This window comes from Pomacea canaliculata, linkage group LG4 (genome assembly GCF_003073045.1).
Source record: "Pomacea canaliculata isolate SZHN2017 linkage group LG4, ASM307304v1, whole genome shotgun sequence".
NCBI lineage: Eukaryota > Metazoa > Mollusca > Gastropoda > Architaenioglossa > Ampullariidae > Pomacea > Pomacea canaliculata.
In genome coordinates, this window is record NC_037593.1 from 20,887,980 (window position 1) to 20,913,167 (window position 25,188).

General features: G+C 36.1%; 2 protein-coding genes across 2 annotated transcripts; one reads left to right on the top strand and one right to left on the bottom strand.

Annotated features, from left to right (window-relative positions):
- Positions 1-870: 870 nt before the first annotated feature.
- Positions 871-3,403, bottom strand: LOC112561713 (60S ribosomal protein L30-like). Its single transcript, XM_025234337.1, has 5 exons — positions 3,338-3,403; positions 3,176-3,224; positions 2,537-2,682; positions 1,299-1,429; positions 871-968 (listed from the first exon to the last, which is right to left on the bottom strand). The coding sequence occupies exons 2-5, from the start codon at positions 3,194-3,196 to the stop codon at positions 910-912; spliced, it is 357 nt and encodes a 118-aa protein (XP_025090122.1). The 5' UTR covers positions 3,197-3,224; positions 3,338-3,403; the 3' UTR covers positions 871-909.
- LOC112561649 (WD repeat-containing protein 35-like) lies at positions 3,380-24,412 on the top strand. Its single transcript, XM_025234239.1, is given in 34 exon segments — positions 3,380-3,531; positions 3,779-3,896; positions 5,318-5,392; positions 5,870-5,962; positions 6,322-6,423; positions 7,051-7,130; positions 7,570-7,650; positions 7,947-8,112; positions 8,782-8,927; positions 9,212-9,337; positions 10,285-10,377; positions 10,600-10,692; positions 10,961-11,157; positions 11,526-11,598; positions 13,199-13,252; positions 13,593-13,702; positions 14,105-14,246; positions 14,827-14,895; positions 15,255-15,383; positions 16,324-16,412; positions 16,604-16,717; positions 16,975-17,064; positions 17,327-17,340; positions 17,343-17,417; positions 17,420-17,468; positions 17,858-17,990; positions 18,229-18,291; positions 19,044-19,206; positions 19,209-19,255; positions 19,834-19,889; positions 20,871-20,884; positions 21,082-21,211; positions 22,912-22,980; positions 23,548-24,412. Coding segments are annotated over 34 exon segments (3,243 nt in total). The 5' UTR covers positions 3,380-3,507; the 3' UTR covers positions 23,714-24,412.
- The last annotated feature ends 776 nt before the right edge of the window (positions 24,413-25,188 follow it).

The window sequence follows — 25,188 nt, forward strand, 5'->3', positions numbered from 1 at the left end:
ATTTTTATTTTTTCATCTTCTAATGCACTTCACATTTTAGACTTTGGATGTGCAGCCTAGATATGCTGCAGTGTGTAACATCTCTACCAGCATATCTATGCAGACCAGACTTGGACGTCTAATTCATTTAACTGTATCCTATTCCCCGTCACCGGAACATATCGGTCACGTGATGTTTACTCTGCGGTAACGAACTCTTTCCTTTTTCCACCACCTACCATTGGATCATTCTAATCTGCATTGGAAACACACCTCTTCCTTATGCATTACTCTAATACAGGCCACACCATGCTTATACCTTTTCCCCCTTTTGATCTTTCCTACTTTCTATATATAATCACAATGTTCTCGTTACTTGGTATTTTTTTTTTTTTAGACTCGCCTCCAGTACCACTGTTTATTCGTGACCCTTGTATGCTGTCCATGTTTCATTCCTTTTGTAAGAGCATCCTCCATAGGAACATATTGTTAGTCTAGGGTAAATTTGGAAACGCTTGGTGTCAAGTTGTGCCCACTAGAACTGCGTTAACTTTCAAGTTTCAATGCAAAACTGCACAGAGCTTTATTTTTGTCTGGGTAATTTTAATTTGATGTGCACAAATATTTTAACCATCTGTTTAGTTCATTATCTTCTCCTTACAATCATCTCATTCTAGAGCTACAAATACCAAGCATCCTGTTCTTCCATTTGGCCAACATAAGGAAATGGATTAAAAATTAGTGCATGTTGCGATGGGTTGAACTGATTCCTGGTTGCTTAAACCCTTTATGTAATATGATTTAAAAATCAAGTCTACTTAGAGAAACTGGACCTGTACATAGCTTAGCAACAAGCAGATCCACTCCATTAATCAACTGCCAGACAAAAGATAATTTTAACAGCAGACATTTATTCTCCAAGTCAACGATTTATGCTGTCGGTTGTTGCTGATCTCCAGATGGCATGTTGCGAATGATGTCAGAGTCACCTGAAATAAAAAGGCCATGTGATAAGCATGGGGAAAAAAAAACAAAGCACTATGGATATGCTTATCAGAATTTGTGTTGCACTCAGAAATGACAAATGAATTATACAATAAGAGCAGTAAAACTGCAAATAAGGTTAGTAATGGAAGATTCGATGAAGAGTATTATTGGATGTATATTTAATTCTTCTTCGTCCTATTTGCCCCCAGTGGAGCAAAGGGCTGCAACCACACCCTGCCATTGGACCCGGTTCTGGGCGTCCCTTTCCAGTTGGGACCTTGTCATGGCAGTATATTTATTGAAGCTTTGATATGCTTCAAATATTTTTTTACCTGGATCAGTAATAGATAAGGTGCAGACACGGAAGTACTTGCCACATGCTGTGCCAAGTTCTATGTTGTTACCGTTGTAGTGGTGAACACCAGTTTTGGCAAGCATGGCGTAGTATTCAATCTCACTTTTTCTGTAGACAATGAAAGATTTTGTAAAGACAACTGAGACCAGAACAATTACATAATCAAGAGCTGGTCAAAGATGCACCAGTTTAAGTAACAAAATGTGTAACACCTTTCCCACAGAATGCAGATAAAAAAACTGGGTATTGTTTTGGAGAACCTGAACCAAAACTGAAAAAAAATTTATGCATCAGTATGAATGTAAATGGTAGTATCTACCAGTACATTAAAAAAAATATTAAGATATTAAGTATCTCTGCGACACCAAACAGACCAGGTCCCTGTTTTAAACTAATCAACATTAAATCACTGTTTGCATCAATCTTTACCTTGAGCAGAGACATTGGTGACCAAATCACTTAATGCCATGAGTTTTGATAACAAAGCCATCTCCAGCATCAGAACTTACCCCATATCATCCTTCACTGCTTACAGATAAATAAAGTATTACAATAACGTGACTTCATCTTTGCTGAAATCAGCTCCGAAGTCCACTCAAGAAACATTTCAACAAACATGAACTTGTAATTGTGTAAAACTAATAGAAAAGATAAATATTTTAAGACCATAGTTTGGGAAAAAGATGCACCAAGTAACTTGGTGAATAAGGCTGCTTTTTTGTGGTATGCTTTACAATCTGCTCCTCTAAAGTTAAGCAATGCAAATTCACTAGCACCCATCATGTGATGGGCCATGATAGTGTCTTTGCTAGGAAGCACGGGAAATACGATTTTCATTATCCTTATTGTAAAGTATAAGTTTTCTCTTTTCCAAAAAATGTATCAGTTACTTGGTCTAACGTTTATCTCAGAGCAGCAATAATAAAAAAAAAAACAAGCTTCACCCACTGCTGTCTTCAGTTATAAGCCAGTCATTGTAATATTTCCATGTCATGCTATGAGGGTTAACATTTGTCATTTATGTTATATTTGAAAATAATCGTGTCATTTTGTTTTACAGTTAAGAACAGATACTGAACCATACTTTCTTCACCAAAAAGCCCACCCAGTGGACACAAAGCTGGTTTTAAAAAATGAATTATGCTAAAGCACAGAGCTTCTAGTAGAATGATTTTGGCAGCCAACAAGATCTGGCATGTAAGAAAGGCCACGCACCTGAGAGGAGGAGTGTTGTTTGCAATAATGACTAGCTTGGCTTTCCCCTGTCTTAAGGTCTTCAGTGTCTGCTTGTAGCCAAGAAAGTATTTGCCACTTTTCATAACCAATGCCAGGCGGGCATTGATGTTCTCTGCTGCCTTTTTCTGCAAAACCAACAACAAATTATAGGTAGTAACAACAATCAAAGGTTATCGTTTGTTACATGACTTTTATTTGATTTAGTTAAAGATAATTTAATGCCATGTGATTCATTCCTTTACCTCAAACTTTCACCTCACGACAGTTGGCAACAGCAAATATTACAGTAGATTTCTAGCAAATAACATGCATTTCAATATCAAAAGTTTTGCAGCCTATCCGCGCTAGCATTTTACAGTCATACTCTACAGTCTACACTCTACAGGACATGCTTCAACCGAGACCCCTTTAGTGTTCGGTTTATGAACAGATCTTTGTATCACTGCCACACATTTGACAAATTTTCTCGATGAGGAACGTAATATGACCACTGAAAGCAGTTAACACAAATGTTCAAATAACATTATTTCCCTTAAGATCATACTACTGAGTGAAATATATATTCTATCATCATGATGAAATTACAGTGAGTAAAAAACCACGTGTCATGGTACATACCGATTTCTTTTGCACTACCATTTTCACGAATGTTTTTGCCAACCAGCTTCTGGAACCAACAAGAGATCAGATTTAAACTTTGTAACAGCAACTAACAATACTTGAAAAAGATTTATTTATATTACACGTAGCAATTTAACGCAGCCATGAATTAAGCCTGACCTGTCGACAGGAAACTCGTGCGAGAAAGGAAATGTTCCCAGAATGCTTCAGTGATCTCTATTCTCGTCTCGTCCCACAGACGAGACATTCCATTGGCGGCTTGGAGACAACATGGCGACGTGAGACGCTATATGTAGACTTTGCAGACGACATACCGAAGAACTCAAAGAATGTTTGTGTATCTCAGTAAAAAGGTACTATGCCCACTAATAAAGATCTTGATGTTAAATTTGAAACACTAGAAAATATTAGTATTGTTAAAGAAATTTCTCAATTTAAAGACGAAGCACTTCTGTTTAACTGGTGGCTATTGGGAATTAAGACTCGGTGTGTAGGAGTGTGTAGTTTATTGAAAGAACAGCGATTTAGAGAATTAAATTAACCAGCAGGCACAAGCTCACAAACGTGTACAGATCTATAGCTACGTTTTTTATGCATTAGATTGCCATCCCCAGCAACACTAAGTTGCGATGCGTGTCATGGAATCGAGAACATGGCTATATAGCTTGTGGAGGAGAGGAGGGTCTTCTGAAAGTGCTGAGACTGGAGATACAAGCAGGTAAAAAGTATTTCTATTATAGTAACTTTTTTCTATCCATTTTTATACTTTTTTTCATTCTCACATAAAGAAGAAGAAAGGAATCCTTTACTGTAAATTATATTCTAATTGTTAGATATTAATACTTTTTTCTCTTAATCTTTACAGCAGAAGTCCCTAGTGGAGAAAAAGGTGAATAAGAGAAATTGGAAACATGTGTAGCTGCCTCTGCTTTAGTCTTTAGCTTTATTTTGTATACTGTTAATGGCATATTCTAGTGTGGATGCCGACTTTCATTAAAGGCATATAGGTACCCATTGCTGTCACAGACTGTTTTTTTCTGTTTTTTAGCAAATTTATTCATTCCAGCTGGGTTAGAGAAACTGATCTGTTAACAATCATCAATCACCTTTTCATCTGTCCTTTGCTCTATCAATATCTTTTTCAGAGAGTATGAGGGATAAGTGAGAGAAAAAAAAATGGAGAATGTATATATTTGTGTGTGTGTGTATGTATATATATGTGTGTATAACTCAACAGTATTACCAATATTACTATATTGTAATAATAAATACACATGTAAATGGTTGATCTAGTTGTAATATTGGTAATACTGCTACAGTAATTTTGATAATCTTTTGATTTTAATTTTAGTTTTAAAGAGCATGCTATTTTGCTACAACATTGTATGAAACAAGATTGCCACACTCATAGGACACCAGAAAACCTCTACTTTCAATTGTCCAGTGACATAAGTTTGTCTTCTTTGGCCATACGACCTGGCATGACACTTTGTTGAAAACTATTCTCCAAGGCATCTTGGAGGGCAGTTGATGCCACTGGGGCCAAAGAGAGCACTGACTTACGAATGCCTCATACAGTATCTGCTCACTATCATCCAGAGTAGGCAAGAGTGGTGGGCTCTGTCAGCTACCACATCTATCTGTGTGCTTCCCACCAACGACAGATACCAGTCTAGGGATGACTAACTGACTATTTTGCTTTTATAATACATGTTTAGGCTAGTTTATTTCAGGACCTTAACTGATGAAATTTTGAATCCAAATACTTTTCCAAAACAGCATGGTACCATCATTTCTGGTGGTTGATAAAATAGCAGCATGTTGTTATAGTCATCAGATGATTTGTTCGTCTTGATCTTAAAGTATTAATTTGTCTTGTTGGGCTAATGCAGTCTAAAAGTACTGTATGATTTGTATTGCTAGACCTGTCCAATTTAGAGTATTGATTTGTCATATTGGAACTCTTTGTTCTTAAAGTATTAATTTGTCTTGCAGGAACTGTCTGGTCTGAAAGAACTGATTTCTTGAAATATATGGTCTAAAAGAATTGATTATTTAACTATTTGATTGATCCTTTTTTTATCAGATAAGTCAGTGACATGAAGATTTCAGCTTTTCATGCTGTTCTTTCTTACTTAGGCAAGGATGCCAAAGTGAAGGGACTTGCAGCACCTAGTAATCTCTCTATGAATCAGTCACTTGAGGGACATGCTGGTATGTTGTAATACAAATTTATGATAATCATATTAATTTATAAAAATGGTATGATGTTACAGCATTTAGTGTTTAAAAGTCGAGATAGTTTTCCAAACTGGTTGAATACCCCTTGTGTAAAGGACATACCTACAAACATCACCATGCACAGAAAGAGAACATTTACGACATCAAGGCTCAGCCAGTGAGAACCGTCAGTTAATCAGGCATTTCTGTGAACAAACATGTTGTCAGATATTTGACCTTACAGTGCATGGTGATGTTTAAAGGGTTATATCTGCGTTATGAACCAATCACCGAAATTTTTTAGAAAGAGTATATTGTACTGAACTTTATTTAGTCATTAAAAGAATGTACAGTCCACTATAGTTTGTTAAAGTTTGATTTAAAAAATCCACATTGCCTTTTTTAATCTGATTGAAGACAAAGTGTAGCAAAAAGATGCTTATGTTAATACATTTTAGATTACAAATATAGGTGCAGTTCAAGTTTTGGCTTGGAATGAACATCATCAGAAGCTGACCACCAGTGACCAGCATGGTCTTATCATTGTGTGGATGCTCTACAAAGGTAGAAAGATGCAGTTTTTTAAATAAGAAAATAAGAGTTCTTGCACATTCAGCAGACAACATTTTTATATTTTGCATGTTGGAAACAATCTAGCAATTAAAAAAAACCCTAATTCTAAAACAGCCACAGATGTATCTATAGTATTTGAAGAGGTCTATTTGTGGTGACATATTTACTAAAGCAGTCAGATATCTTTCCTCCGTTTTTAAAGTCACTGGTGAATAATATATAATTTAAATACTTTTTTGGATGAGGTGGGGAAGTTTTATTAGATGGTACAATATCAAACCATTGATTATTAATATGTGCATCTGTTTGCCCTATTCACACCAAAGAATATTAACAAAATTATGCAACAGGATCGTGGTATGAAGAGATGATAAACAACCGTAACAAGTCTGTTGTACGGGGCATGAAATGGACATCAGATGGACAGAAAATCTGCATAGTTTATGAAGATGGTGAGGCTCACAAAAATTGTCTGTATATATGTGTGTGTATGCATATGCATGCTTATATGTTTATGCTTTACCATTGATTGTTTGGAGGATAGCTGGATTTTTTTTAAAAGTGTTAGCAATTGCATGATCTAAACTAAAACACAATATTATTAAACTATTAATGAATAAAGATGTTTAATGACTGGTAATAGATGTCGTTGTGTATGAGAAAAGAGAGATACGCATATGTGACATGTGCATATGCTCCAGTGACACGGCTCACAGAAAATCTTCAGTCCCATAAAAGTTCCCTGCTCCCATCTCTGCATGTGTGTGCTCAGTTTTTGTAGGTAGTGATGGCTGTGTGCATGTGCTAACTTGTGTTCTTGTGTCTGTATATCAGTCTGCATAGCTTTGGCAGTTGTAGTATATTTTCACTTATTTTTATGCCATGTCTAGAATTTTTTTTTAATAAAATACTGTTTGCATTTGTTCTTCATATTTTTATAGCATTCTAGGATTTAAGAGTAAAAGCTGCTGATGTAGTTTGAATAAAAATCAGGTTTTACCTGTATTGTTTATTTATCATCAAAATATGGAATAGCTTATGTTACAGGAGTTTATCAGAAAATGTTGGTATGTTTTCAGGAGCTGTCATTGTGGGTTCCTTAGATGGAAACCGTATATGGGGCAAGGAGCTGCGTCAGGTTCAGCTGGCATGTGTTGAGGTATGCTGAGCATGTTGAGATATGTTACTTTATGAGTCCTGATAAGTACATTAGTACAGTAGCAAAAATGTGATAGAACAAAGTAATAGAACAAAAGTAATAATCAGTTTGATGAGGATTATGTTAACAGTTTGAGGACAGTCTGAAAAAGACACAATGTCAATGTAAATGGGGGTGATGGGCACTGTAAATGTCCATTTTCCTGAGAATGGATGCCAAATGTTAATAAGTTCACACAGCAGTTTCTAATGTTGAAAACTTAGAAAGGCTTAGCTGAATATATTCATTTTGAAGTATTTGCCTTGTTAGATTGTTTTTCTGCTAGTAGATGTGCATCCAGAACACAGAATTACATTAGCCACTTAATTCTTTGTCACCTCAGATTACTTCAGCTCATAGAATGTGGTTTTATGGATGAATTATTATTGCATGTTTCCAGTGGTCACCAGATGGCAAAAAGATTTTATTTGGTATTGCTAATGGAGAGGTCCAGGTCTTCGACAATGTGGGAAATTTCATTGTAAGAACCCAAATTACTTGATGATTTTTATGTTTTCGATAACAGTTATTCACATTGGTTTGTAGTGTGGGACTTTGAAGCACAACTTTCGGGGTTTTTTATTTTTTTAAAATTTAAATAATTGCTAATATTGTGGTTGATGTGCCTACAATGAGATCTCTGTTTTGCCCATGACAGTGGTTGTGTGCCTTTGCTTATGTTTCTCCATATAAAACTGTGATTGTCAATCTGCATATTGATTGGTTGTTAAATGATGTTAACCAAGTGCATGGAAACATTATTGTATATTTCTGCAGAGCAAGCTTCAGGTGTATTGTCTGACAAACATTACTGGTGCCATACATATCGCAGGCCTTGAGTGGTACAATGGTGCCCATGGCTATGTTGAGCCCAACTGTCCAAGCCTTGCATTGTGTTTTGACAATGGTCGATGCCAAATTATGCGCACAGAGACCGATGAAAGTGAGTCAAATGAATGCATAATTGATAGTGCTTTTAACCTTTAAAAGATACATCAGATGGGCAAGATGGGGCTAACACAATGAAGACAAGTCACTCAGGTGCAGCACCCACCTCTTAATTTCATCAATTTGCATATAGTCAATACAATACATTCTATCTATATGGATGATCTTATGTTGTCATCTTGCATGCCAGCTACAAGAGGGCTTTTCAACTTGAGAGGAGGAGGGCACTGCAATGCTACATTCCAAGCATAATGCTACATGTGCAATCTTTAATAAAAAAAAGTTATCGTTTGAATCCCATTTTACTTTGATCCTGAATATAGTTGTTGTTTTTGTCTCTGTAAGCGTGCTATGTTCATTTGGAATCTTTGTGTTTATTTTTTTTGTTTTGCTTTGAACCTGTTTTAAACTGGGAAAACATGCTGTACAAATCTTATTATTATGATTATTTTGATTAGTTCCAACAAACAATAGTACTAAAATTGATGTTTAAAAGTGTTTTGCATTGGTCCAAGAGATCGATATCTCCAGACCAGTATTCATCTAGAACAGTCCTCAGTTATCCTAACTTTTGATGGTTTCATGTTAAGTGTATTTGATTATCCTCAGGCCAGTATTTGCTTCTAATTTTTAAAAAAATTAATCTTAATTAATTATGTTACAGATCCGGTCCTGATTGACACCGGTATGCAGGTGGTGCAGATTTCATGGAATCACACAGGTTCTATCTTAGCTGTTGCTGGCTCCCAACATGCTCTGGGGCAGGAGAAGGAGGTCAATGTTGTACAGTTCTACACACCACTAGGGGAGGTAAATAGTTAGAAAGTAACATGATGAGGTAATAATGTTGATGGATGTGCCTGCTTTAGTTTTTGTATGACATAGGAGATACAAAAGCCAGATCTTCTCTGAATAATTATGATTATGGACTTAGAAAAGACTTTTTATTATGCAAGCTAGCATACTTTATAGTCACATTTTGCCAAATGTGATAATTATATATCATCAAGCTTGAGAGCTAAGAATTTTCATTCTGTGCATTTGGTCTAACCTTGCTTCTGTATACTGAGAAATACAAATAAACTTTATTTTAGCATCTGCGCACATTGAAGGTCCCTGGCAAGAGTATGAGTTCCTGTTCCTGGGAAGGTGGCAGTCTTCGAATTGCTCTTGCTGTTGACAGTTTTATTTACTTTGCCAACATACGTCCAGACTATAAGGTGCCTTATCTGTTTTTTTTACTTTGCAAACATATGTCCAGATGATAATGTGACTTATCTGTACAGCTATTTTAGCTGTGCTTAACGTTTTTGGTTTATTGTGGGTAGTGCTATCCCTGTCTCTTTAACCTCATTATTCTGAGACTCCAGATCCACCAACATTACTAGTAACTGAAAATCTATTTTTAAAATACTTGTTTCTGCATAAAACTTTAGGTAAGAAATGAAAGCTGAAAGGATGATATCTTTTAAAAGTCTCCTTTTAGAAGTGAAAGAACACTTGAAGAGAAATTCTCAAAACTTATGGCCTTTATGCAAATACTCCCCAGGTTTATTTCTGCTGCTAACTCTTCAATCTGTATGTTTATTGTGAACTTTCTATCACTTCATCTGAGTCAAACTTATTCATGCTCAACATCACTTTAGTAAAATAGGGAAACACTTGTACTCTTGAAATCCCTTCCCTAATCTGATTCAGCTATAGGTACACAAGCAGCTATGTGACTTGCTTGCTAGCTATTATTTCCACTCTATTTTTACTTCTATGTCTTTGTCTCTTCTTTCTCTCCCTCCTCCCCCTCTGTAATATGTACTATTTCAAATTACAACATTGTTCACATTTGTTCTGTGTGGCAGATGAAGGTGGGTTTTTTAATATAGTGCTTTTTTTTCAAACATGAGTAACATCTCAGAATGGAGAGAATAAACATGAACAAGACACATGCTCTGGAGCAAAGACACCAACCCACAATATTCCATGACCTAGCCATGATATTCCTACAAAATGCAAAATTTGGTGGATTAGACAGACATGCATGCATGTGTGCACATATCACAACACTCTGTTTCTTTTTTATTTGTAAGATTGCCTTGTCATATCAGATGTGAATGATGAAATAATATAAAAGTATTTGGTATTTGCTAACACGAAAGTCTTTTTTTTTCAGTGGGGTTATTGCACCAACACAATCGTTTATGCATTCACAAAGCCAGACCGTACAGAGCACTGTGTCATATTTTGGGATTTCAAGAACAATGAGGTAATGCACGCACTGACACAATGGCATTTAGTAGCAGAGTTTGACTTTAACTGGATATTACTGCTATTCTTATTTTGGATTTGGAATGTTTGCTTTATAGCATTAAAGAAAGTTTTTAGTTAATTTTCATCTGCATACCATGTTAAAACTTTACATTGCTCATCATCATTTTCTGGGGCCATGGTCATTATGTGCATTCTGATATCAGATATCATTTTGCAGAAATATGTCAAGCATGTCAAAAATCTTACTTCAATAACTGCCTATGGGGATTATTGCTGCCTAGCAACAAAAGCTGATGAAATTGTGGGCCAAGTAAGTGTTATTTAACTAGCCTTTGATAGTCACTGACTGTGGTGTTGAAAACAATGACAATAATAATCAATTTGACATTGGCATTGTGAGAGATTATGATCATGATCGTCTAAAATGTATTTCTTAAAAAATGGAAAAGATAGGTATTAAACTATTGAGTGTTGTGAGTTAATTCTGAGGGCATCAGGAAAGATCATCATTAGTACTTACGTGCAGATCTTTGCTTCCTTTTGTGCCCTAAGCACTTTTTACTGCTTTATTGTTTCAGTATGTACTGGTACTGTGCAACTCAATTGGAACACCACTTGATTCTAAGTACGTTGATATGGACCCCTTATACTTGACAATGACAAGGACTCACATCATCGCTGCCTGCAAGGAGGCCTTCTACTGCTGGCAGTTTAAAAATCCAAAGAAGATAGCTACTCTTGAGATGGCCACCAAGCGCAAAGCTGGGTCTGAAAAGTCAGTCGGTAATTCTTAAACCCTAAAATAATTCACCAACACACCACACGCTAATTAGCCAATGTTTTTTCCTAGTGATACATTGTGCTACTATGCAGTAATTTGGAAAATGGAAAAAAAGCCCCTCTCTCTCCTCCTCCTCCTTTTTCGTTAAGATTACATATTTAGAAACACTTGATATTTACTTTTAATTGTATAACCTTGTTTTCAAGACCACATTCCCTAAGGAATCTCTTCTCCTAACATCCCTTCCTTTTCTCACTGTGTCTGGCTTTTGCTCTCTTTCACTCTGCTTCATTTATTTTTGGCTCTGCCAGGTAAACATACTTTATTTATGACTATTTGTTTGCTTTGTCTTCTGCTTTCAGGCTTTTCCACATTGATGACATACCATCAGGAACTTCTGCACAAGAGGAGATAGACTTCAGCAAGGCTTGTGCAGTAAGTGTACTTTTAAAAATTTTCATTTTCATGAAAGCATTATCCTCACTTATGCCACAATACTTTAGTATTATATTGAATAGTAGTACTCATTTGGCCTTGCAAAGATGCACTGTGTCAGCTTTTTATAATTTGTTTGACAAGTAATTCTTAGACTAGATCATTTCTCATTGCTATATAACACACTGGCTTCAGCTGTCTTTAAATAATAGTGGTCAAAATTGAATAGCAAGTACTTTTGGTCCATTGTGGTGAGCTATTGCTGAATTCCTCAGGTATACACAGTGTAGCCATGTTGTCAATGACAGGAATAATGAAAGGGAACTCAGTTAAATAAATTACAAAAAGGTATGAAAAACTACAAGAACAAGGTAAAAAAAATGGATTAGGCTTTGTTTACTGGCAATTCCCATTCAACCAAGATATCTGAAATAATGGCATTCGATCCTTTCTTTTTTTTTCTAGACTCAGGGCTCTAGAACCAATTTCTTTTCCATTACAAATGGAAATCATACAACATTATTGATTTTGATATTTTATTTTAGTTCTTGCTTTTATTCTTGTAACTCAGACAATAGGACGAGAGAGAAAGGAATGGCTGTCTTGCCTCGTGTTTCAACATTTTCTCAAGAATGTCTGTTAGACCATCTGATGCACCAACTACTTCATGTGAAATGTTTTGCTATAGCTATGATGTAAACTTGATGAACATATGCTCATGTTCTTGCACATGTGTACGTGTATACAGGCTGATCTGCATGCAGTCGTGTTCTCTATGATCATAATATAATTCACATCTTTTCTTTAACATGGGTTTATTGGCTGTAGTTTACAGCAAAGAGGCACTCTTTCTAATTACACATTTCTTCCTTCATCTCATGCAAAGACAGTGTTCTTCTTTTTCATTTGTTAAGCATCAAAATTTTTATGTCAAATTCACTGTGGTTTCATGCATGTTAAAAATGTTCGTCTCTAATATAAAATGTGAAATTTAGTGCCTGAGTGTAAATAATTATCTTTTTGCATTCACTTTCTCAGAATTACAACTCCAGCTTTCAACTTTGTGTCAATTACCCCTTAATGTTTCAAAAATGGTATATCCAGAGTTTTTATACATCAGTATTTTTTCAAATTTGTTCAGTCTTTTCAAACTGATAAATGTCTTCATGTTCCTCAAAATGTTACAATGAGAGCCACCAAGTGTAGGGCAAATACTGTCACTGTGAATAAACAGGCAGTGTATGTTGTAGACATGACTGGTGTCTCACTCAGCAGTCTTCTGAATCATACTTTCACAATTTTTGTGTTGTATAGATTAGTGTGGTCCTCTTTATATCTTCTGTTATGTAAGTATAGTATAGTGATATGGACTTAATAAAGTTAATGTTACACACCTGAAAGTATAACCCTCATAGTCTGTTCTTGCTGTAACCAGAACGATGGGGATTTCCATGGGATGTGTATACAGAAATGTTCAGATTATGTAGAAGTATTTACAATAATTTTGATGAGTATTACATTTATAAAATACAGTATATTATCAGCTTTGCACCTATGTAATGTATATCTCTAAAGATTAGTTGTGTTTTGTTTCTTGCAGGCCACCGGGGATCCAATTTGCTGCATGTGTGCTTCTGAAAAAGGGCTGATTATGGTACATTTTTACTAACATAATACTATATTTGTTACAGTAAATTGAGACTCTTAAGCAGTGCTATGTTGATGGAAGGTATGCACTTGCTTTTTGTAGGTAGGAAACATGACTAGTTTGTTTTAGCATATGTTCAGCATGCTGTTCAAGAATGTAGAGAATTTCTATGTTATCATCTATATGTGCATCTATGATTGTACTTGTTGTATGTGTGCATGTGTTATATGTCTATGTTTATGTAAATATTTCTGTAAATATGTGCTTGTTCACAACTGTGCATGTATTTTAATGTGTATGTCTTGACTGCATCCATCCATAATGACAATATCTACTAATATCTCAGGGACGGGAGTCTGGGGCCCTGGCACGATATGCTATGCCATCTCTAGCCTTGACCCACAAGTATTCGCTGGGCTGTCGCCCCTATCAACTTAGCCTTAACTGCACATCCAGGTTTGTGGTTTTTGATCTTAGGTTTAATTAGCTTTCCATAAAACAAGTCATGTAGTCATTCAGTAGATAAGAAAAGAGTCGATTTTTGAAGGCATTTTCTTGTAACCAACATCTGCCTGGCTGTTTCACTATGTCAAGAGACAACATAGTATGGTTGAGAAAAATGAACTGCAAATAACATAACAAACAATTTTTAACTCCTGATATAGCAGTTTGGTCTTCTTAAAAGATAACCGTGCATTCTAGTATTTTTTGATGTGGTTATATACAACCTTCTTTTCTATATTATTTAAATATAATCCTTATAGTTGTAGGTTGCATGCTTAGTTTTCTTATTTTAAAAAGAATATCTTTTTTTATCTCCTCAAGAAAACAACTGAATGTGATTATCAAATTTTTCAGCCGACTGGCTATTATTGATATTGCTGGCGTCCTCACATTTTTTGACTTGGACACAAGAGTGACTGATCCTGATGGCAAAGAAGTTGTGGGTGAGCATCTCAACTTTGAGCGCAAGGATGTGTGGGACATGAAGTGGGCTGAGGTGAGCATAGTTTGTACTCCTATTTAAGATAAAAGTGTCAGAAAACTGATGATCCCATAAGAAGTAGTTGACCGGTGAATCTTTCATTGTTGTAAAAGCTTTGTATTAATGTAGCTTAAGAAATCCAGCATATTCCATATCTCTCTAAGAGTTGTAATCAGTGGATTGATTCTTTAGCTGCCTGGTCCACAGGGCTGGATGCTGGGGTTTTCTCTCCAGTTTCCTTCCCATTCCTCTCCCCCAATAGCACAAAATCGCCTCAAAAGGTGGAAGCATTTTCCTACTAAATAAACCAACCAGATTGATGATTCTTTGTTACTTTAAGAGTGTAGCTTCAGCTAGGGTTTGAGCATTTAAGAAAATAAGTGCACATCTTAAAACTGCTTTACAATACAATCCAGTAATGAGCAATGTCAAGATCAATTATGAGAGAAAGAGAGAGAGAAAAATTATTTATGTTTAGCAAATTATGGTTAAATAGCTTGCTGTATTCTTGTAATATTTATGTTCGTAGGTGATAGAAAATAGTTTGGTGACTTGAGGATTAACTTATATTTGAACATTGTGTGGTTTTATTCAGGACAACTCCGAGCTGTTTGCTATGATGGAGAAAACTAGGATGTATATCTTCCGCAATCTGGATCCAGAGGTTGAATTTCTCTCTCTCTTTTACAGTTTTTTCAGTGGTTCTGTTTATTTCAGTTTACTATAGATTTACTTTGATCATTATCACCATCAGCATACAATTCATTTGCACAGAGTAGACCTAAGGAAGAGGGTGGACAAGAGACTCTACTCGCTCATTGTGGTAAAAGGGGAAACAAAAAAGCTGTAAAGATGTCTCCAGAGTAGCTTATACAGATCAAACAGCTGCACTCTTTTATTTGCAAGACGATAAAACTATTTCATTCAGTAATAGAAAAAATTCTTAACAACATATTATTTCACCCATTTTAGCTTTTAAAGTTTAGCTGGTAGATCTTAAACTGAACTGAACTGATGCTTCAGGAGCCTATTCTGAGCAGTGGCTACATCTGCCAGTTCAGTGAGCTGCAGATCCGCTCAGTGCTGCTGGATGAAATCCTGAAGAACCCAGAAAATCCATCTAAAGATGATATTATTGAGCTTGAAATCAAGGTTTGCCATTACTTGTCATGAAGTTGGAGTAATATTTAGATGTCTGTCTATATTTGTCTCGTGAGAGTATTTGTGGTGGGATGGGCAGGGTTGTGTGTGTAAATGGAGGATTAGGGTTGGGGTGGTTATGTAAGTGCATGCATATACCTGATAGTGATGTCCCTTCGCATAATGTGGCTAGAGGGGTTTAGCTCTGTCTCTTTTTGTCTTTTCCTGTTAATCTGAGTTCAAGCATTTTGTGCAATATTGATCTGTGAATCTATAATGCAATTTCGTACATTCGTGGATTTAATTTTGTGCCTGTGCCACTTTTCTTTTCGAAATGTTTTTGTATTTTTATGATTGTGACAGTTTTATTTTCTGTATACTACTTGATGACTGAGCATAATTTCATGCTTTTCCTGCGTTAGCTTTAATATTTTGACTTGAATTATTGCTAAGGGGGATAATCAGAATGTAAATATTGTGGAGGCATTGTCCAAAAGAAAATGCCTAATAGCAGCTGTGAAGACTAATATTTTTTTTCTGTGTGTGTTTGATTCTACCCATAAATTTCAGTCTATAAGCCGGGACTTTTTCACCAGCTTTAAATCCTACACCTTAAAAAGCAATGCGGATTTTTCCAGATTTTTCAGATTTTGATTCAATTTTTCAGTGAGCTTTATGTTAAAGTGTTAACTATGAAGGCTGTTACAGTGTTAACTGTTCACATTTTAAAATCAAAGCCACATACAATTGAAGCATTCAGATCAGTTAGTGAAGCACACACCCAAGTCAAGCCGAAAATGAGACGAAATGCTACAATGCAGCTTTGGAGTTGCATCTTATAAAATTAAAAAGTAGTTTGTTTTTTTTTATTTAGTGGGTGCAGTTTATATAAAGGTGCACTTAATCGACTGAAATTAACAGTAAGTTAAACTATCATTACTATAATTTGTAGTCACTGCGGGACACTCGTGAGCTTCTGGACAAAGTTGGACTATCAGAGGCTCAGCAGTTCATAGATGACAATCCTCATCCAAGACTGTGGTAAGTACAAGATTTTATAATTTTATAAGAATTTGCTGTTATAAAGAATATACTTTTAGATTTATACATGGTTATTACTATGAACGGTTAAATGCGAGGGACAAATCTGATCTGCTATGTGAATTGGTTTGGAAGTGTGTAAAAAAACTTTAGGGCACAGTTGTATTGTTAAAGTTAATCCACCTTTTCAGGAGATTGCTGGCTGAGTCTGCCCTTGAACAGCTGAACTTAAAAGTGGCAGAGACAGCATTTGCCAAGTGCCGAGACTATCAGGGCATTGAGTTTGTTAAAAGGCTTGGTAATCTGCAGGTACCTCATCATGTGTTATACATTATACTGTATTATGTATTGATTATATTTGACAAAGTATAAATATATCTGCCCTATTATGTTCTTCCAGCATTTACCCACGAGGACATGACAGGAGTTGCCACACTAGCTGCTCTTGTTGTGTCATATGATTAATCTTAAAGAGGGAGAACCTACATACAAGCTGTTCATATTTTAAGTAGTTTTCTAAGTTTTAGTTTAGTTAACACAGACCTTAAACTTTTTTCATTAATCACAGCGAGCAAATAAGCCAGCTGAGGTTTGCAGCTTACTTCCGACGCTTTGAAGATGCTGAAAAAATCTACTTGGATATGGATAGAAGGTGAAGTGCATTTTTATGTTTTAAGTTGGACATGGTTAGGTTGGAATATTATAAATGGCGCTTTGACTTCATGTGCAGTGTATATTTTAGTTTTAAATTTGATGATTGTGGTTGTGGTAGTCATGATGACATCTGCTACTATGTTGATAAGAAAACTTTGGTGTTTTAAATTGAATGCAATAGCTACTTTTGGAGCTTTATATTTATAGTTAGCTTTGAAACTTACACCTTGCTCCTCAGTGATGTTTTGGTTTCTTCACAGAGATCTTGCAGTCAACTACGGAAAAAGCTTGGTGACTGGTTTAAGGTCATTCAGCTCCTGAAGCATGGAGGGGGCGGAGATGACCTACAGTTAGAGAAGCCTGGAATGCTGTGGGAGATTATTATGCTGATCGACAAAAATGGTTTGTGGAAAGATCACACCTTCTACTCTTTTTTTCTCTCTCTCAGTCATCACCACATTGTTACCTACATTTTATGCAGAAAGCTAAAAGTTATTAAGCATTTCCATGGCATTGGTATTTAGAAGAGACAGGAAGAAACCAATTAGTGTAAATTTTGTACTGTGTGTCCTGCTGTCTGACCTTATTCCTTGCTACATGGCATTTCTTGAAGTAAATAGATGATAAACTTTTTCTGTAAATGAGCAGACCTGAAAGATACTGCAAAAGTATATTGCCAAGTCATTTACTGTGAAGGCAGAATTGGCACCTGCACGGTGATGATCATAGTCATGTGGCAATTGTATTTATAGCAAAAGAACTTTTCAGGCTCAATTTGGTGTTTATTTTAGGCAACAGGCTGTTACCTATTACATCCAAGGCCGTAACCAAGAAAGACTAGCTGAGTGCTACTACATGCTGGAGGACTATCCAGGGCTTGAAAAGCTGGTCAACACACTTCCTGAAAACCACAAACTCTTGGCTGTCAGTGTCTTTTCTTTTTCATAATGTTTCAGTGTTTGGGGTTTCTTTCGCATACTTGTGATGCAATGAAATTAAGCATTGGGTATAGTCCCAAGTAATACATTCCATCACATTATACTCCAGTATAATGCAAAGCCATTGCTATGCAGCTGCTGAAATGGAATGTCTTATTGATTTTATAGAGTGTCTTGAAGAACAGCAGACTGTTGTGCATACATGTGTCACTGTTGTGTTTCAGGAAATAGCAGGTATGTTTCAGAGCGTGGGAATGTGTGAACAGGCTGTGGAAGCTTACATTAAGGTATGTTATGCTGTGTTTGAGAAGATAACGCTGAGACATTGACATGTTTGCATGTCTTCCATTTGTCTTATTTTTTTTAATGTGGAAAAAAATTGCATTAAATACCTCATTAATTATTTAATAAGTATGAAATGTATAACATATTGAATACCCCATGAATTATATGTTGAATATCATTTAATTATTTATTCTTTTTACTTCATGTTCTTGCTAAAAGTTTCAACACTTATGATCACTCTACAAATGGTGAAAAGCAAAACTAATCATTTATGGCAGAAATGCATAATAGTCTAATAAAAGTCTTACAAGCTGAGTAGATTTGCACATAGCATCAATAAAAACCTTAGGAGATGGATAGATTTGCGTTTCATTGCATTTGTTAAAGGACAGCCTTAAAAATCAAATCATTAAAGTGTAAATATTTTTATGTCTTTTCAGCAACAGTAATTGCCATGCAATATACCCAAGTGAAACTCATTAACAATAGTACCACAAATGATTTAAGAAGAATATGGCAGATTGCAGATTATAGTCTTTTTTTGAAGCAAAGTCTCTGCTGCAGAAATCGCTGTACTAGGCTATTTTGAATGTTATGTAGCAGGAGTACGAAACAAAGCATATATCCAAGTCATTACAAGTATTTTTCTGCCTGTTTTTTCATGTTGTACATTATTAAATCAGAAATGTCAGATGTGAAAATGCTTACTCAACTACATTATGCCTTTGCATATATCTTTCATATTTATGTGCAGTGTAATCGTATTAAGACTGCCATTGACACATGTGTCAACCTAAATCAGTGGGACAAAGGCATAGAATTAGCAAAGTCACACAATGTACGGGAGATTGATCTGCTACTGGCCAAATATGCTGCACACCTTTTGGAAAAAAATTAAGTTCTCTCTGCCATTGAACTGTTCGCAAAGCTGGTAACTTCATGGAGGCAGCCAAACTTCTCTTTAAAGTGAGTTTCTGTCATTGTCAACATGGTTCCAGTCGCTAATAAGTTTGATGCCATCTTGCAGAGTTCAAAATATTTCTTAGAGTATATGTGGTTACAATAATAACACCAGCTTTTCTTTTCCTTGTTAAACAATAGCTGGATTAGAGAAAAAAGATCTGGTTTTTGAAGATTAAACTAATTTTAGCATCGCTATCAATGGACCATATATCAACCTATTAGTGTTATTTGGTTGACAACAAAACCTACTTAATGGCAAGCCTCGATTATAACCAACTGCCCTAACACTTAATTATAATCATTTATTGGCTGTTTGAAACGATACTGAGTTAGCATCATTTTGTGCAGATCAGATGACACAGCTTGCCCTACCTTAATGTTTTCAAATGCATCTCACAATTGCTTCCAAGCATTTTGACAGATGTGCATGAAACATAATAAACAGTCATATTTTGTGCATACTCAGTATTAAATGATAATACTAAAACAGGATAAGAAAAAATCCAAAGTCAAATATAACCTATAGAAAATCCATCTTTTGCCAATTTTCCATACTTATTGATTATGATTTAATGCTATAGGTAGCAGAAGAACAGAAAAATTCTTGGAGGGCCCCTTGTATAGAACGTATGTTATGGTGTCTCTGGGGAGCATTCAGAAGCATAAGCTGACGTCACGGGGGAAGGGCAAGCAGAAACAGGTCAGTGACATAAAGCTGACCTCACTGGTCAAGGGTAAGCAGAAACAGTATTATTAAACCATCAAGTTGATGTTATGGAGTCATTTTCAAGAAACCGTGAACGTAACATCATGGGGTAAGGACAAACAGAAAAAGGTTATAGCCATGAGGTTGCCCATTAAAAAGCGTCCTCCCAGCAATAAAGCCGATGACCTGGCAAGCACAAACCTCCTCCATTAGGTCCAGCTGCCCTCTAACAGTGTAAAAAGGCAAATACAAGGCCAACACACCTGCTAGCTCACTGTCAGGGGATACAACTTTTCAATGGTTAAGGAGCTAGTGTAACCCCTTATCTCCTATGATCATACCATCTGGTAAAGTCAAAGAAGAAAGACTGGAGCAAGAAAGCTGATGTATAGAAGCTAAACACATGCAAAGCATTTACAACATTTACAGACACTTAACATCTTTGCTATGCAGCAAGCTTCATCAGCCTTGGCTGGTTTTCTAGCGAGGATATAGAGCTGCTGACCTAAGATATTGAAATGCCTGGAGAGGGGCAAGAAGATACCACTTTAATTTCGACAGAACAGCTTCATGAGGGTAACTTCTATGCTTCAACATGTTTTCCTAGCCCAATGTGGGAGTGTGCTTGCATGATTGGGTACATGTGTGAAACAGTGAAAAGTTGAAAAGTTGACAGTAGGTTATAAATCAATGACTGTCCATGGTATGGGGAAAACTACGAATGTTCAAAATGATTTGGACTTTGTAGCAGACTTTTAGATGGGTGCCAGTTGTGCCAGGTCATATTATTTATGAATACCTTTACCAAGGATATTTGAGGTGAATCTGTGAATCTGTTTTATTTTGACGGTTATGTGATGCTGATAGAACGGCTTTTAATACAGACTAGATGAATTCAATAATCTGCTATAGTTATGCTTTATTAGGCAAGTATAGTCTGGAAATTGTTTGCTTGTTTACCACAAGTATTGAGTATATGTAAAAGAAGGATAGCAAGGTGTGGTGTATGGCACTCAAATTGTATAATGAACAGATGCATAGGGGCAGAATGTCATATAACTGTCTGGAGTCTGACCAATTAAGAAAAAATGGACTTACATTTGCTAATTGGTGTATTCACCAGCCCTGGCAGCATGTGCAAACCGCGCCTTTGGAACATGCTCTAAGGCCTTTATCAAGCTTGAGTCACTGGAGACCCTGACACCAGAACACAAGCAGCAGTATGATGAGCTGGCACTAGAGATTTTCACCAAGTATGTGTGATTTAATGTACTTTCTAATATGGGACTCTGCATCTGCTCACAGTAACTTACTGATATGCTGTGTTCAGTGATGTATAGCCTATTTAAAGCCCAGATTCATGCATTCATTTATTTAAAAAAGTAAAATTTTTAGAGTAAACTTTCATTCATTGAGGTTATGATGACATGACCATAGGAGATAAAGGATTACACTAGTTCTTTAACCATCGAAAAGTTGTCTCCCTGATAGTGAGCTAGCACATGCCTGGTTTGCAGAGACTCTACTAGAGGGCACATGACCTTCTATATGAGGGAGACAAATTTTTGAGATTAAATAGTTCATGTAATGCTTTATCTTCTATGGTTATGTCATCTGGGAAAGTCAAAAATGAAAATAATTTAAAGACCCAACACATTTTTCCAGTTTTTGTATTCCAAAGTATAAATTGTCAGTATGTACAAATTCTCATGTTAAAAAATTTTAAATTCATGTTGATTTAACAAAACAGTCACAGAATTATGTACCCCTTTAGTTATTTAGCAAATGCTAAATGTTCTTCCAAGTCATCTCTTCCTGCTGTACTCTTAAACTTTAAATGTTTTTATAGAATTTTTTTTAAGTATCACTGCCTGTAAATCTTTATTTAAATCCACTGTTTCTTATGCCATCACCTACAGATCAGTCTAGATCAGGGGTCTCAAACACGCGGCCCGCGGGCCGAATGCGGCCCGCGAAACATTTTTGTGCGGCCCTCGGCATGTCCGGCGGTGTATATGTATGTTGTGCTTGGTGATTAACTCCCGCAGTGAAAATTACCCCCGTATTAGTGACAGAGCACGTCAACTTATTTAATAAACTAAACTGCCTGTGCATGTAATTGAACTACTCTAAATGTAATTAATAATTATAAAAACTTTATTTTAGCATTTACTGCAGTACGGAAGTAGTGTTCAAAATTTAATGAAAAAAACATTTCTTTTCGTGGTGCGGCCGCTGACTGGCTGTTACTTTCCACTGCGGCCCACATGCTAATATGAGTTTGAGACCCCTGGTCTAGATGGAATGTATTTCTGCCCTCTTTCTTCAGAAACCTATATCTAAATAAACTCATCTGAGGATAACAAAACACGAGTCACACTAGCTTAAGTAAGGGGCACCCAAAAGTTTAGTGGTTAAAACACTCGCTTGTCACCACTGCACTGAGTGGCTCAGGGTTCGGATCTCTGTATGCAACACCTGTTTGTAGGGCTGGATTTTGGTGGTTTTCTCCGAGTACTTCAGTTTCTTCCCCCCTCCCTCTCTCTCCGTGGTGCAAAATCACGGCAAGGTGGAAGCACTTTCCTGCTATATAAATAAACCAACCAACCTAGTTAAAGTGTATTTTATTTGGCAGATCTGTAACTCCACTCCAAACAATATTTTCTACAAATGAACTTTTTTAAATTTCTTGATTTATTCACAAAGATGGTTATGTTGATATGCCAGAAGTTGCCTGTCACAGAACAGTTTGTTAAAGAAGACCTCCTTAAGACTTACTTTTTTCAAAATCAGTGATCTCATCCAGCTATGTCCAGTTTGCTTATATAATGTATGTTTATTTATATAGATAAAGTCTGTATTGTTGTTTCTCCTACATCTGAAATGCTGAGAGCATATATTTTGGAAAGGCATCAGATAAATATTCATTATTATATCTTAATTATTACTACAGGAACAGTCCAAAGGATGCACGCACCAACAAAATGGAATGCACAGGCTGTTCATGTGCCATTCCAGACTGGTGAGTCTCTTTTTGTCAATTTTGTTTTTATTATGCCTTGATGCTTTTTGAACATTTCATAATCATCATCACTCTCTTGACTGGTACTGTCGGTACTAGTTGTTGTGAGGACATGTTCAGATGCAGCAACAACAAAGGTACACCATCAGGGCCAATTTTCACCTTTGAGTAGGTTTTCATCATGCAGCCTGACCACTCTTTGATATAAAATTTAGCAATCTTAAATTATTTTATTGGAAATAGCAAAGGCTAAGGGGAGCTAATCACTATTTTTATGTGTGTGTTTAAATTTATTTTCTCTGCTTAGTGGTGCTGCTAATGTCTTTTCTTCAACTCTTATGCATCTTGGCCTGTTAAAGCAAAGGCTTCATTTCTTCAATTACCTTACACAGTATTGTACACAATGGGGGGGGGGGTGGGGGCTGGAGACACTCCATGCTGACAGTGAATGACATTCACATTCTTGCCTCATCTGTATCTTTTTTTAGGGGTAAGCTGCCCCCCTGGTTCCTAAGGCACTGATGTATCAAGAGTTACTTTGTATTGTCTTTGTCTTTCTTCATCTAGGTCATCAGCTTGTCCAAGCTGTGACAACAAGTTCCCAGTATGCATTGTGACAGGACGACCCATCATGGAATATCAGTTCTGGATGTGCAGCCAGTGTAAACATCGAGCACTACAAGGGGAAATCCGAACACGGAAAACCTGTCCACTTTGTCATGCAGCTGTGTGATGCACTCAGCCTCAATTGAAATTCCAGAGCAGGTGACAGCAGTGAAGTTAGTCCACACATCATTTGTAAATGAGTAGAGACAACAGTGCTGAACACTTTGTTTACACTTGTCACAACCTGACATTCTTCATGCATCCTGATCTCTCTTCCTGTCACAAGGACTTTGGAGTCACAGCACATAAATGTTTATGTTGCTTTTGCTGCAGTGTGACTTTTGGCAGTTACAATAAAACTGAATTTCCAGCAAATTTAAAGGAATTATTTCACAAAAGCTGAAGTGAAAATATGCATTAAAAAGAATGAACTGCAACCTTTGGAAGCTGCAGCTTTCAGTGAGAAACATTGTCACCTACCCAAAAATGGAAAAGAAAACTATTATTCTTCATGTGCTTATTTAAAAATTATTTTTACAATAAATCAGAGCAAGCTAAAAAAACTTAACATTGTTTAGGATAGGTTAATGGCTGTCTTAATTAAAATATTTTGCCTTGTTATGCATGTTGATAATAAGTATTTTACATATCATTGTTAATGTAAATCAATAAATAGCATTGCCATTCAGTGTCATGCGAGGGAAAATCTATGTAAATAGAAGGAAAAGGTTCTTCCGAATAATTAATCCTCATTTATGTATTTTATCCCGCAGTTATAAAGGTTCAATGTTATGGTGAAATCAATAAAGAAATTATGAAAACTGTTCTTTCTGGAGTTTTATAATAATAATAATGCGCAGCGTCACAACCAAGATAGATTGCACTTCGCTATACTTATTGCCTGTATTTTCTGAAGCTGTTCTTAATTGTATCCTTTTAACACAATGAGCCCTGCATGAAATTATTGACCTGTGACCTCCAGTCACTCCACTAACACAACAAGAGTTAGAATCACACAGTAAATTGCCTGTTCAATGAGTTAACTCAATGGATCACTGATTTCAGTGGGGTGTGAGTCACATTTTTTTCCAGCAACTTTCAAATACCTTTTCTTACCTGCTAGAATTTCCCGTCTGGACATTATTTATGTTGGACATAATTAAAATGAAGCAAGGTGGGGATTTCAGATATGTGTATCTGTTTGTGCTTATTGTTTAAAACTAACATTAAAAAAGGTATTTATTATCAAACACTAGGCTGAATGGACAAATCCGAGCATCCATTGCTCTTTCACTCCATATAACAACCACATCACTATTCTTCCATTTTATATATTTGTTCATAAATAAATTATCATAAAGAGTAGTTATATAGAACACTTTCTTAATTGGCAGCAAGCTTTGTAGACTTGAAAAAGTACAGTGCTGTTTAATAATAATTTATGAAATGTATCGTCTCTAGGGACAAATAACCCTTGTACTTTAGGCACATCAAGTTAATGGTGGAGATACTATGCTCAGTGTGTACATTTGTACAAATACTTGTGCTTGCACCTGCATGTTGATACAAATACTGGTGGCTGCATTTGCTTGTCCATACAAA

Bases quoted from the DNA above. Each gene is read 5' to 3' on its own strand.
- LOC112561713 (XM_025234337.1), bottom strand. From the start codon at position 3,196: ATGGTAGTGCAAAAGAAATCG. The intron at 1,430-2,536 runs GTGCGTGGCCTT...CATTGTCTACAG, and splicing joins AACAACACTCCTCCTCTCAG to AAAAAGTGAGATTGAATACT. The intron at 969-1,298 runs GTAAAAAAATAT...TTTTTATTTCAG, and splicing joins CTTATCTATTACTGATCCAG to GTGACTCTGACATCATTCGC.